This window comes from Sorex araneus, chromosome 2, assembly GCF_027595985.1.
Source record: "Sorex araneus isolate mSorAra2 chromosome 2, mSorAra2.pri, whole genome shotgun sequence".
Lineage (NCBI taxonomy): Eukaryota > Metazoa > Chordata > Mammalia > Eulipotyphla > Soricidae > Sorex > Sorex araneus.
Genome location: NC_073303.1, coordinates 333,035,084 through 333,049,032, shown reverse-complemented (window position 1 = coordinate 333,049,032; position 13,949 = coordinate 333,035,084). Strand labels below are relative to the sequence as shown.

At 44.8% G+C, this 13,949-nt stretch overlaps 1 protein-coding gene across 1 annotated transcript; it reads right to left on the bottom strand.

Moving 5' to 3' along the window:
• Nucleotides 1-3,143: 3,143 nt before the first annotated feature.
• On the bottom strand, nt 3,144-11,213 carry SNRPD1 (small nuclear ribonucleoprotein D1 polypeptide). Its single transcript, XM_004606012.3, has 4 exons — nt 11,082-11,213; nt 8,924-9,000; nt 4,812-5,003; nt 3,144-3,329 (listed from the first exon to the last, which is right to left on the bottom strand). Exons 1-4 carry the CDS (start codon nt 11,093-11,095, stop codon nt 3,253-3,255), a joined length of 360 nt encoding a protein of 119 aa, XP_004606069.1. The 5' UTR covers nt 11,096-11,213; the 3' UTR covers nt 3,144-3,252.
• Nucleotides 11,214-13,949: the final 2,736 nt, after the last annotated feature.

The window sequence follows — 13,949 nt, the reverse complement described above, 5'->3', positions numbered from 1 at the left end:
TCTCACATTTATTTATTTTCGCTTTTTGGGTCACACCCGGTGATACTTAGGGGTTACTCCTGGCGGTGCTCAGGGGACCATATGGAATGCTGGGAATTGAACCCAGGTTGGCCGCGTGCAAGGCTAACACCCTACCCACTGTGCTATCACTCCAGCCCCTCATATTTTTTAAAACAATTTTGTTCAATAAAAAAAAATTTTGCATGCTGGGGGGAAAAGGCAGTTCAGATAGAGAAGGGACCACCAAGTAAAGGATGCTTGGAGGGTCCACTCAGGATGGGAGATGTGTGCTGAAAGTAGACTATAGATCGAACATGATGGCCACTTAATACCTGTATTGCAAACCACAACACCCAAAAGGAGAGAGTGAAAGGGAATGCACCTGCCACATAGATGCGGGGGTGGGATGGAGGGGTGCTGAGGGGGTATGGGAGGGATACTGGGAATATTGGTGGAGCAGAATGGGCACTGGTGGAGGGATGTGTACTTGATCATTGTATAACTGAAACATAAGCACAAAAGTTTGTAAGTCTGTAACTGTATCTCACATCTCACAGTGATTCGTTAAAAAAAAAAAAAGACAAATTTGCTTCACCATGAAAAAAAAGAAAAAAGCAAAGCATTGTATTTTGTCAATTCCTAAGAATTTTCACATTTAGGGGCCGGAGTGATAGGAAAGCAGGTAGGGCATTTGCCTTGCATGAGGCCAACCTGGGTTCAATCCCCAGCATTCCGTATGGTCCCTCAGCACCGTCAGGAGTAATTTCTGAGTGCAGCCTGGACTTAACCTCTGAGCATTGCTGGCTGTGGCCCAAAAATCAAATCTCCCCCCTAAAAAAAATTTTCACATTTAGGGTTAGATAGTACATGCTTTTTGTTTTGGGGTCACATCTGGATATGCTTAGGGTTTACTTCTGGCAAGCATAGGGGACCATGTAAGATTCTAGGTATCAAACCTGGGTCAGCCTTAGCCACTGTAGATCATACAGGACTAAACTACTGACCATGGTTCAATACCCAACATAGCTTGGTTCCCTGAGCACCAGAACAACTCTTAAGCACAGGAGGAGTTAGTCACCAAGAACTGCCAGGTACAACCCCAAAAATCACAATGTTTTTTCACATTTAATATGAAACCAATGCAAGATTTTTTCTGTTGCTATTTTAAGTATCTAGGAAAGTGTCTAAGATGGACATGATTAAAGTGTCTAAGATGGACTTTAATCATGTTTATCATGTTAATAAAGAAATCTTTTCAGGGCTGGAGCAATAGCACGGTGGGTAGGGCATTTGCCTTGCACGCGGCCAACTCGGGTTCGATTCCCAGCATCCCTTATAGTGCCCCAAGCACCACCAAGAGTAATTCCTGAGTGTATGAGCCAGGAATAACCCCTGTGCATCGCCGGGCGTGATCCAAAAAGAAAAAAAAAAATCTTTTCTAGGACTGGAGATACAGTGGGTAGGGCCTTGCCTTGCATGGTGCCCCAGCCCCACCAAGAGTGAGATCTGAGTGGAGAACCAGGAATAAGCCCTGAGGCTACCAAGTATTTAAATAAATTTACCAAAATTTAAATAAAGATTATCAAATGTCATAACCATGAAAAATTTTTAACTGCTTAAAAATTGAATCACATATAAAACCTTAAAACATCAGGTGTGTACAATGCAACAGTATTGGGATCCTATGTATTTGAGGGCAAGAGATTTGAAATGCATATTAACCTCATGTTTTCCATAATTCTACAGTGCTTTCAACATAATAGCAATCGGTTCAATTTTTCTTCAGTTTCTCACATAAAGGTGAAATAATGACCTCTAGTGGATTAATCTCAGTACCCATTGAGATTTCAATCCTACATCTAAGTGTTGATAGTGTGAAATTCACAAAACAGTTTAGTTAAAAATGTAAGGGGCTGGAGCAATAGTAGTGGGTAGGGTGTTTGCCTTGCATGTGGCTGACCCAGGTTTGATCTGGCATCCCATATGGTCCCCTGAGCACCACCAGGAGTAATTCCTGAGTGCAGAGCCAGGAGTTGAAAAACCAACCAAAACACCATGTGGGGTACTGGGAACAGAACCTTCGTCTGCCACATGCTTGGAAAGCTCCCTACTCACCGTACCTGCTCAGGACTACTTTGTTTTGGTCTCAACAGTCTTTGAGACCATGAAGTACTTGGGACCCAACTAGGCATATGCTCTAACCCTTTTAGCTCACTGTTCTACTTTGCCTTCCTTTTTCAAGTGTTCCTTGTAAAAGTATTTGGTATCAGAACCACTGACAGGTACATTCTTATTAACAGGCATCAGTACTGCTCACATGGGGAAATCTGGTGGTCTAAGTGTTTTAAATCAGGAGACTATAAAAGTGTTCCATTGAGATCCTATTTAACAAAGAAATCAAAAAGCATGAAAAGCAACGTAATACCTAATTTAGAAGATAACACTTAGTGGAGAGAAATGGACACTGTTGAAGGGACTGGTACTGAAACCCAGTTAGGTCTAACTTTGCAATTTCACTGACTAAATAAAAAAACAAAGAAAGTACCTAAGACCTCATGAACCAAAGTCCAGGAGAGAATTTCCATAGACCTTTAGTAACTGAAGTATCAAACAGTACTCATTTCATCTGCTCCATAGAATGGAATAAAAATAAAACAATTTTGAAGCTGGAGTGTTAGTACAGCCATTTGTGTTTATGTAGCCCACCAGGGTTCGATCCCCAGCATTTGATATGTCCCCCGAGCACTGCCAGGAGTAATTCCTAAGTGCAGAGGCAGGAGTTGAAAAACGAAAACAGGGGCTGGAGCGATAGCACAGCGGGTAGGGCGTTTGCCTTGCACGCGGCCGACCCGGGTTCGAATCCCAGCATCTCATATGGTCCCCTGAGCAGCGCCAGGAGTAATTCCTGAGTGTAGAACCAGGAGCAACCCCTGTGCATTGCCGGGTGTGACGCAAAAAAAAAAAAAAAAAAAAAAAAAAAAAAAAAAAGAAGAAGAAAAACACAAAGAAGCACAGAATTCAATTTTCACACACCACACCACACCACACCCACACCCACACCCACACCCACACAGGCTGCTTAGCTTTTCCTAGGCTAATACCAGGACTCTATGAACTACCAAGACTCAATGTGATAGCCAATACAACTTTTCCCCACACTTATGTTTATTAAAAACTGACATAAACACACAAAACCTGTACAAAAAAAATATCCCAAATCACATCACTTTGAAACAAAAATTTTGAGAGACATTATCGCCTAGGACCCCCTCTTCCTCTGCCCCGGCCACGCCCTCTTCCTCTTCCTCGGCCACGACCTCTTCCTGCAACTGAAAGAGAAATAAAACAAGGTAAATTCTCTATACTGTTAATTTGCCACAAATAGCACCCACAACAAAGAAACTTTAAATTCAATTTCTTCAGATTAACTACTCCCAACACGTATCACGTAAGAAAAGACTGCTGGACGAGGAAGGGATGCTAGAACAGCACCAGACACTTGCTTTGCAAAAACCATCCTGGGTTTAATCCTAGGCAACCAGATGGTCCCCTGAGATCCCGATGTGGACATCGAACCAAACAACACCAACAAAAATTACTGCACCAAAGTTAAAGATTTGGCTTTACTTGAATTTACTGTCAAATCCACGTTTTGGGGGTAAGGAGTAAGCCCTGAACACGACAGGTATGCCCCGCCCCACAACCCAAGTAACAAAAAAAAAAGCCAAGAAAATCTACATTCTTGTAACTACATTCTTCTTCAGACCTATTCAATTCTAAGTGAGAGCTTTAAATATGGTGTTTTTAAATGTTTTGAATGTGACTGTTTCTTGGTTATTCTAACTACTTGACTACCCAAGTGACACAGCACTTATCTCCCACATGAACGTAAATCTTTTTTTTTTTTTTTGCTTTTTGGGTCACACCCGGCAATGCACAGGGGTCATTCCTGGCTCATGCACTCAGGAATTACCCCTGGCGGTGCTCAGGGGACCATATGGGATGCTGGGATTCGAACTCGGGTCGGCCGCGTGCAAGGCAAACGCCCTACCCACTGTGTTATCACTCCAGCCCTGAACTTAAATCTTAAGACAGCTACAAATATTAAATTATGAAGTGGAGTTTAAATCAGTCATACTCCACAGAGCTAGACTTCACTGATTTCAATAGTAAGACTAGAAAAAAAATGAATTGAAATTTAGCTCTAGTCAACTCATTTTCAAACAACTTATATAATGGGTGTAGCAACAACCCCCCCCCCCAATAAAACCACTCCTTTTCCAAACAAGAAAAAACACGAAGTATAGAACAATTCAAAACCCTAAGAATGGGGAGGAACAGGGGAGAACACACAACTGTTTGACTCTGATTTCTGAGCTCCCAAACACTAAGCATGTGCTCCCAGAACGCTGAACTTTCCCATGCAGTGAAGAGTCTGACATTCAGTATTTTTAGATCAGGGGAAAATGGTATACCTTAATATCCATAAAAAAGGAAAAGAACAACACACATACTGAAGTTAAAGATTAAATATAAAGGGACCAGAGTGATAGTTCGAGTAGAGAACTTGCCTTACATGCAGCCAACCCAGGTTTGATCCCCAAAATCCTACATGGTCTCCTGAGCACTACCAGGTGATTCCTGAGTGCACAGCCAGGAGTAACCCGAGTATGCTGTGTGGGGCCCCAAAAGAAACACTACAGTGGACGGGCTGCTTGCCTTTCATGTATAGACCCGGGTTTGATCCCTGGCACCACAAATGGTCCCCAAATCCCACCTATTTAAACAAAAGTTATATCCATCAAACTTACCAGCTTCCCTCTTCTTAGATTTCACCTTGGGTTCAACGTCCACAAGTAGTGTATCCAGGGGTAAGCTGTCTGGCAGGATAAAGTATCGAATGTTATTTCCTCGAATACTCAGTGTTTCTAGCTGTACAGGTTCTCTGTTCTTCAGGGTCATTTTCACAGCCTTAAGATGCGTATTCATGCTGACATCTACACCTACAGAGAAGAAAGCAGTAATTATTAGGAAGTAAGGACTAAGAAAGTAAGCTTAATGAGGAAAAGCAATCAATTATCAATCCAAAATACCATGTAATAAACTATGGTGCAAGGTCCCCTAACATTCTCGTGCAACCGATAACAGAGAATTGATGTTAGTATAAATCAGAACTCTTCCTCTCAGAGAAGTCTCCCCTTGCAAGTAGGCATGTGAATGCAGTGAGCCACTGAGCAACCCTCATACATAGGCCTCCACCTCAATATCCCCAGACCGCATACCTTATTGTTTGCATTTCCCCATCATCTCACTTTTTTTTTTTAAACTTTGATTTTTGGGCCACATCTGACAGTACTCAAGAGACTACTCCAGGCTCAGTGCTCAGGGGATAATATATACCAAGGATCAAATCTAAGCCTCTGCATGGAAAGCCTACACTCCAGTACACCGTTATTACACCACTTCACCAAGCTATCCTCATCTCTATTTTGGGGAGGGAGTGGGAGTCACACCTAATGGTGCTCAGGAAACCATGAAGTACTGGGGAATAAATCGGGACTGGACGATCACTGAACACAGAGCCAGAGAGTAAGCTCCAGCACAGCAGGGTGTGGCCCCCTCAACTGTTTTGTTTTAAATACAGTTCTATACAAAAATTATAATTCTGGGGGCTGGATCTGATAGCACAGTGGGTAGGGCATTTGCCTTGCATGCGGCCGACCCGGGTTCGATTCCCAGCATCCCACATGGTCCCCCGAGCACCGCCAGGAGTAATTCCTGAGTGCATAAGCCGGGTGTGACCCAAAAAGAAAAAAATCCTGTGTACTTTTACTTTGGTTTTCAGGCCACACCTAGGAGGTTACTCCTAGCTCTGCACTCAGGAATTATTGCTGGTTGTGCTCAGGGAATCTTATGTGCTTCCAGGTATCAAAACCTGGGTTGGACGCATGCAAGGGAAGCACACTACTCACCCTACTATCTCTCTAGCCTCGTCCTATGTACTTTTACATTTTCTAAGATAAAAAAATTTAAAAGGGTTATGCCAATCTATACTCTGGGGAGCATCAAACAAGTCAACTACGTGCAAGGAAAGAGTATGACGCCTGTACTATCTCAATGGTCTCTATTACTACAAATTTAACCAGTCATCATTTCTTTTTTGGAGGGGTGTGAATGGAGGAGGGAGGTAACACTGGCTCTTCCTGATTTTGTACTCAAGGAACCATACTGCAGGGTCTTGGATTCAAATGAGGGTCAGCAAAATGCAAAAGCAAGCATTTTAACCCTTACCAGGCATTTTAAATTGTGCTTTAAAAAAACTGACTGGGTAGGGCAAGATTATTAGTACAGCTCTTACAGCACTTGCCTTGTATGTGGTTGTCCAAGGTTCGATCACCCATCCTATATGGTACCTTTAGCACTACCAGGAATAAACCTTGAACACCACTGGATGCGGTCTCCCCAAATAAAACAAATTTTGGGGTAGAGATAGCATATTGCTGACACATGCGTTAGATGCAGCCAAGCTCCACACATTGCTCCCTGAACACTACTGGGAAGGACCCACAGCAGAGCTGAGAGTGACCCAAAGCCCTGTCCAAAGTTTTACTGCTTTGCTTAGTACTCTGATCAACTCATTGTTTCTAGGCCACAGCAGGGGGAACTCAGGGCTTACTCCTGGTTCAGTGCTCAGGTATTATATCAGGACTCTGGTGATATAGGGTAAACAGGGACTAAGTCTTGATTGGCCTGCATGCCAAGCAAGTATTCTATCTGATGTACCCAAGCTGCACCCTTTAAAAAAATATTTTTTAGATTTTTGTTTCTTCACTTTTTGGATCATACCTGGCAATGTTCAGGGGTTACTCCTGGCAGTGCTCGGAGAACTAGATAGGAGAACTAGAACTAGAACTCGATGCTAGGGATCGAACCCAGGTTGGCCATGAGCAAGGCAAACACTCAACCCACTGTACTATCGCTCTGTCCCCAAGCTGCTGCTTTTAAATTGGTACCTCAAACAACTTTTTCTCAGGGTCCCAATGGGCAGTGTTTTAGGAAACCAAGTGGTATTAGGTATCAAATTCAGGGTCGTGCAGATGCTACGCATGCACATTACTACTTTTTTTTTTGTCACATTACTACTTTTTTTTTTGTCTGCTTACAGAATCTGAAAGCTTATTTTAATTAAAATATTTGCAATTTAACGAATTTGCTCATTAAGTATTCTTTTAAACAAATTTTCATTTTACTTTAAAAAAAAAAAACAGGGGCTGGAGTGATAGCAAAGTGGGTAGGATGCTCGCTTTGCACACGGCCAACCCGGATTCGATTCCATATGGACCCCCGAGCACCGCCGGAGTGATTCCTGAGTGCAGAGCCAGGAGGAACCCCTGAGCATCGCCGGGTGTGACCCAAAAAGGGAAATATAAATAAATAAATAATAAAACCAAGTTTAAGGCCGGAGCAATAGCACAGTGGGGAGGGTATCTGCCTTGCACACAGCTGACCCGGGTTCAATCCCCGGCATCCCATATGGTCCCCCAAGTACTGTCAGAAGTGATTACTGAGTGCAGAGCCACAAGTAACTCCTGAGCATCGCCGGGTATAATAACCCCCCCCAGCCAATAAAATTAAAAAAACAAACAAACAAAACACAACCAAGTGGAAATATTTCTGAGATAAGGGTTAAAGAAAAAACCCAACAGGCTGAGTGTATGTTTTATACTGCAGGAGGCCCAAGTTCTGGCCTCAGCACTTATATATGTCAGGAGCACTAGCAGGAGTGACCCTGGAGTACTGAGCTGGGAGGATCACCATCAAGTATGGACCCAAACTCAAAAATAAGTATCTCAGCAAGGAATCAGATGATAACACAGCACTTTCTTTTCAATTGGCTAGTCAAGCTTATAGCAATTTTGTAATTTAGGAAGGGAACAGCTACTATCAGTCAAGGATCAGTAGCCATAAGTATAAAACAAACCATACAGGGAGCCAGAAAATATTACAACTTGCCTTGCATGTGGCTAACCCAGGTTTGATCCCCAGCACACCAAATGCTCCTCTGAACCTATCAGGTATGAACACCTAAGCACAAAGCCAAGAGTGAGGTCTGAGCACATTCAGCTGTGGTCCCCAAATACAAAAACAAACCAAAAAAACCCCCAAAAACCAAACCAACCCTACAAAACACCCAAATATAGTCATCACTGAAAGAGACAGAGAAGATGGCAAGAAAATATTCCAGGGGCCAGAGAGCAAGTAGAACATATAGGGTGCATATCTTGTACACATGGTCCCCTAGCCCTCACCAGGGAAGATCCCTGCACACAAGGAATAAACCCTGACCAGTTAGGTATAGCCCAAAAATCTACCCCCCCAAAAAAAAATGTTCGAGGGGCTGGAGAGATAGTACAATAGGTAGGGTACTTGCTTGCATTTGGATAACCCAGGTTAAATTCTGCCTGGATTATCCAGACAGAGCCAGAGGTAAGCCCTGAACTTTAGTAGGTGTGACTCAAAAACAAACAAAAAGATGTTCAGGGAACTAGAGAGATAGAATTGGGATTGTGGCTCATCCCTTACACATAGCCAATCCTAGTTCAATCCTTGGTACCACATGGTCCTCCAAGCATCACCTGGTGTGTCTCTGGAGGCCCCCAGTACTGAGTTCTCAGATTCTCAGGTCCTCACATTTAATTGTAAACCCTGTTTTGCTAAAAATTCATTGGGAGGGGCCTTCAGACAATGACTGGAGGCCCCCTTCAAAAAAAAAAAAAAAGACATTTTTAGGAATGTTGCTCAAGTGCTAGAGGATGTGCCTTGTGTGTACGAGACTCTGGGTACTTCACAACAGTACTGCTGAGGTGCATTTAATTTTTTTTTTTTAATTTAAAAGGTGTTATAAAGTATCTCAACTCCATACCTGTAATTGTTCCATGAACCTGAGTTCCATTCTTTAATTCGATGGTTACAGTCTCATGACTTAATTTCATCAAAAATCTAGAAACAGGAATAAAATAAAATGGTAACATTTTCACCTTTTAACATTTAAAAATTCCAAGAGGATGAAAGATGGCATAAACCTTCTACCAACGTTATCTATATAAATTTCTACTGACAATCTACACAGTAAGTTCAGCATTCCTTCAAGAAAATCCTAATGCTAAATCCTAAACATTTATAAAGGAACAGTAATAGAAACTATCATTTGTAAAAGATCAATTGTTAGGAATAGTTAACAAAACTACAGTTACAATTAACAATGACACAGTTAACAATGGATTCAGTGATTCCTGAGCAGAGCCAAGGAGTAAAAGCCCAGAGCATCACAGGGTGTAGCTCCAAATCAAAAATAAAACACCTTAAAAAGCTGGGGGGGGGGGGAGTGGTGGTGGTGGTGGTGGTGGTGGTGTTAGAGACCAGAAAGTGCTCGCTTTGCAGCAACAGATCCAGGTTTGATCCTGACACAAGAACCCTGAGCAGAGCCAGAACATCACTCTCAGTGGGTTTTTTTTTTTTTGGGGGGGGGGGAGGCGAGCCCTGCTCCCCTCAAAAGCCAATATAATCAAAATGAAACTTCACTGGGAAAGTGGTGGCATGCCCCTGTACAAGAACTGAGAAGGGCTTGTTAGAATTTTCTGAGGTCTTGATAGTATTTCAAATGTTAAGAGTTTGAGTAACATTTTTCCACCAATCAAACTGCTTGCATTTTGAGATAAGCTACTTCGGTAGGTGAAAATAGATGAAAGCAAGGGGTCTGAACATCTACTTCCAATAAGACATACCGGTAATTGGTAATTGTGGGGAGAAACGTTACCAGAGCTCGGGAACTAAACAGATTCAATTATTTTCTGATGAACTTTTTACTACCCGAATTCTTAGATTCTTAGATATTCAAATATTCAGATAACGTATCCTTCAGTACCTAAACAAGGAGCATTTGATATGCAATACTTCTTTCGGGTGGGGAAAAAAAATAGTCACAACCTGGCAATTTATCTAACTAGGATGAAGAGGTAGAAATCAAACAGGCCAAACAGATACAGCATAGCGGATAAGATGCTCCAATCCCCAGCACCCCATACGGCCCCTTGAGCCCGGTCAGGCCTGGGCACTGCGGGTGTGCCCTCCCACATGAGTAAATGAAAATGGGGCAAACTTAAAAGAGCAGACAGGAAATTTAACCAGAAATAGCTCCAAAATGACAGCGACAACTTTCAAAACCGCCTGCAGATGCGCGTTTTCGTCTAAAGATGCGGTTCAAGTAACGGCAAGCACGCTCACCTAAATAAAACGCCTTCTCTGCAAACCCTTCCTTGAGCGTGATTGCAAAACACGCTAGAAATGGATCTCCGGCTCAGCCCTCACTGAACGGAAACCGGCAAGACAGAAACCCAGAACTACGGGGTGGTCAGTGACACTCTCCCAGCCACCTGTAAGCTTCCAGCAGGCTCCAGGACCCGACCCCGTGCAGGCGGCGGCAGGGGCGGGGAAGTTTAAGGCCGGTGCAGCCCGCCACAAACGGGATGCCGGAGACCACTCCGTGCGGGAGCTGTTTCCTAACTCGACTTAAACGGGAAGCACAGGCTCGCTAACCCTGAGCGTAGGGCGTCCGAAAGTACTGTGTTTGGGGCAAATGCGCCCGTACGACGCCGTTAGTCCACCCCCAATGGGAAACAGGCGGGAAACGGGTTCCACTATTGCCGGATAAAACCGGCTCTAAGTGCAATGCTGGCTGCGCCGTGAAAGCCTAAAAGCTACTTGAAAGCCCTGAAGCTGCTTAATCCTGGCAAACGGCGCCTCTAGGCCCCGTTTCCCAGGCTGCGCGCCTAGTGAACAGGACGGCACCAGCGCGCAAGCCCAGACTGGGGCCCTTCTCCGACCCGGAACCGCAGTGGGCGACCAGGGAGCCGAGAGGGCGGGCTCCGGCCGCGGCGCGGCCAAGATGGGCGCGAAGCGGGAGCCGGGGGCGGTTAGCAGGCCGCGCGCACGCGGCTCCGGCGCCCGCGCCTGACCGGCCTCCCGCCCGCGCCCGGACCTCCCTCCCCGGCCCCGCGGGCCCCCCGAGGCCGCCGCCTCACCTCACGAGCTTCATGGTAGCGGCGCCGTCGCCCTTTAAGTCCTCTAGCGCTCCGAAGCCAGCACACGGGGACCAGCGTGCAGGGTGGATGAATGGCCGGAAACGCTGCCTCCCTGGGGTCGGACCGCGCAGAAGCGGCGGACGCCAGGCGGAAACACCGAGACTCCAGCGAGGCCGGTTTCACTTCCGGCCCTGACTGCGGCCAGCACGGCCCCTGGCGGCCGGGGGTGTTACTTGCAGGCGGGTGTATGAGGATATTCTTTGCTGGAGGTTTTTTTGGTGCTTTTTTTTTTTAATCTTACTGCATCACCGTGAGATATAGTTACAAAGCTTTCATGTTTTTTTTTGGGGGGGGGTCACCCGGAGATGCACAGGGATTACTCCTGGCTCTGCACTAAAGAATTACTACTGGCGGTGCTCAGGGGACGATATGGGATGCTGGGAATAGAACCCGGGTCCGCAGCATACAAGGCAAACGCTCCACCCACTGTGCTATCCCTCCAGACCCAAAGTTTTCATGTTTGAATTTCAATTATACAATGATTGAACACCCACCCTTCCACCAGTGTACATTTTCCACCACCAATGTCCCCAGTATCCCCCCCCATCTTACCCCTCCCCCTGCCCTGCCTCTGTGTTAGGCAATTTTCCTCTTACTCTCTCTTTACTTTGGGGCATTATGGTTTGCAATACATATACCGAGAGAACATCATATTTGGTCCTTTGTCTACTTTATTGCTGGAGATTTTGAAGACATAAATCCAGTTAAGTGAACCTGTGACCAGAGCATGTCTGCACGGCAGGGTGTTGTATATTATGCAGAGCCAAAATTATCTGCAGATGAGGAGTTCTAAAAAGAACTCAGAAGATTATGCTATTTAAGCTCCAACAAGGAGAATTTTTAACATTATTTAATATACCTGAGGGAAGCCACACGCTTTTTTTTTTAAACGTAAAAGTACTGCTATTTGTTGATTGAATTGGCATGAACTCCACATTACTTTTTTTTTTTTTTTTGCTTTTTGGGTCACACCTGGTGATGCACAGGGGTTACTCCTGGCTCTGTACTCAGGAATTACCCCTGGCCGTGCTCAGGGGACCATATGGGATGCTGGGATTTGAACCCGGGTCAGCCACATGCAAGGCAAACGCCCTACCTGCTGTGCTATCTCTCCAGCCCCTCCACATTACTTTTTTTTTTCTTTTTGGGTCACACCTAGCAATGCACAGGGGTCACTCCTGGCTCATGCACTCAGGAATCACCCCTGGCGGTGCTCAGGGGACCATATGGATGCTGGGATTTGAACCCGGGTCAGCCGCGTACAAGGCTAACGCCCTACCCGCTGTGCTATCACTCCAGCCCCCCTCCACATTACTTTAAAAAAAAAATCTTTTTAATTGAACATCCATGAGAGAGACCATTACAAAGAGTGTCTATAATTGGTTTTCAGTCATACAGTAATGCAGCACCCAACCCTCCACCAGTGTACATTGCCCTATGTACACATAGATATACAACCCCTATGACCCCGGTTTCTCTCGCACTATCTCCCAACATCCCACCCCAGCATTCCCAGCCTTCCTCTATGGGAGACATAAGGAAACCACACACTCTATCTGCTTATTTTCACTTTAGATTCTGATCAGAAACAGGAACCCAAACCGGAGTGGTAGTACATCTAGGAGGGGGTTTGCCTTGCACAGGGCCAAACCAGGTTCGATCCTCAGCATCCTATATGGTCCCCAAAGCACAACCAGAAGTGCAGAGGTAGGAGTAACCCTGAGCATCATTGGGCGTGACCCCAAAAAAAATGAAAAAAAGAAAGAAGAAAGTAAAAGAATAGAAATAGGAACCCTACACTGCCCAGAGGTCATACGTATGTTCAATAAATAAACTCGCAAGCTATTTCATAACTTTCTTTATTCACAAATATTTTGCAGTTGCTCCCCCAAATTACTCTAAGGAAATGCTTCATTCTCGAAGAGAATAAAAGTCCTACTGTTTCCTTGTCTGGTTGAAAATATTGTTGCCCCTTTCAACGGCAAATTTCTATTCATTGTTTTTCCTATTCATTCTTTTTCTCATTTCACTTCTGGGGCTGGAGATAGCACTGCGGGTAGGGCGTTCGACTTGCACACAGCCTACCCGGGTTCGATTCCCAGCATCCCATATGGTCCCCTGAGCACCGCCAGAAGTAATTCCTGAGTGCAGAGCCAGGAGTAACCCCTGTGCATCGATGAGTGTGACCCCCCAAAAAAAAGAAAAAAAAAGAATTTCACTCCTGAGTCCAGGTATGTGGTTAAGTGGCCTGGCACTCTCCTTGCATGTGTGAGAGTTTGATCCCCATCATGAACAGATGAAAAGAGATTTTCACTACTTCAGGAAGCTCCCTCCAACCTGAATCATGAAAATATTCCCCTTCCTGGGGTCCTGGGAGATTGTTCAAGGACCTCAGTTTCTGGCAAAGGGCACAGCACAGAGTAGTCCCTGAACATTGAAGGGTGTGACTCCCAAACAAAAAAATAAATCTCAAATTTTTCTACTGCTTTTTTTTTTTCATTATATACCCTGTGTGTGTGTGTTTGGGGGACACGTCTGGCAGTGCTCAAGGCTTATTCCTGGCTCTGTGCTCAGAGATCACTCCTGGCAGGCATCCATAAGGATGCCAGGAATCAAACCCAGATTGGTCATGTACAAGGCAAGTGCCCTACCCATTGTACTATCTCTCCAGTCCCTCATTACATGCAAATTTATCTTAAAGTTCTTCACAAAAACAGCTCTAATTCCAGATTTTTTTTTTTTTTTTTGCTTTTTGGATCACACCCGGCGATGCACAGGGGTCACTCCTGGCTCTTGCACTCAGGAATC

Coding starts and splice junctions, on each gene's coding strand:
- SNRPD1 (XM_004606012.3), bottom strand. Junction 5,004..8,923: donor GGTTCATGGAACAATTACAG/GTATGGAGTTGA, acceptor TCTTCTCTGTAG/GTGTAGATGTCAGCATGAAT. Junction 3,330..4,811: donor ATCTAAGAAGAGGGAAGCTG/GTAAGTTTGATG, acceptor TTTCTCTTTCAG/TTGCAGGAAGAGGTCGTGGC.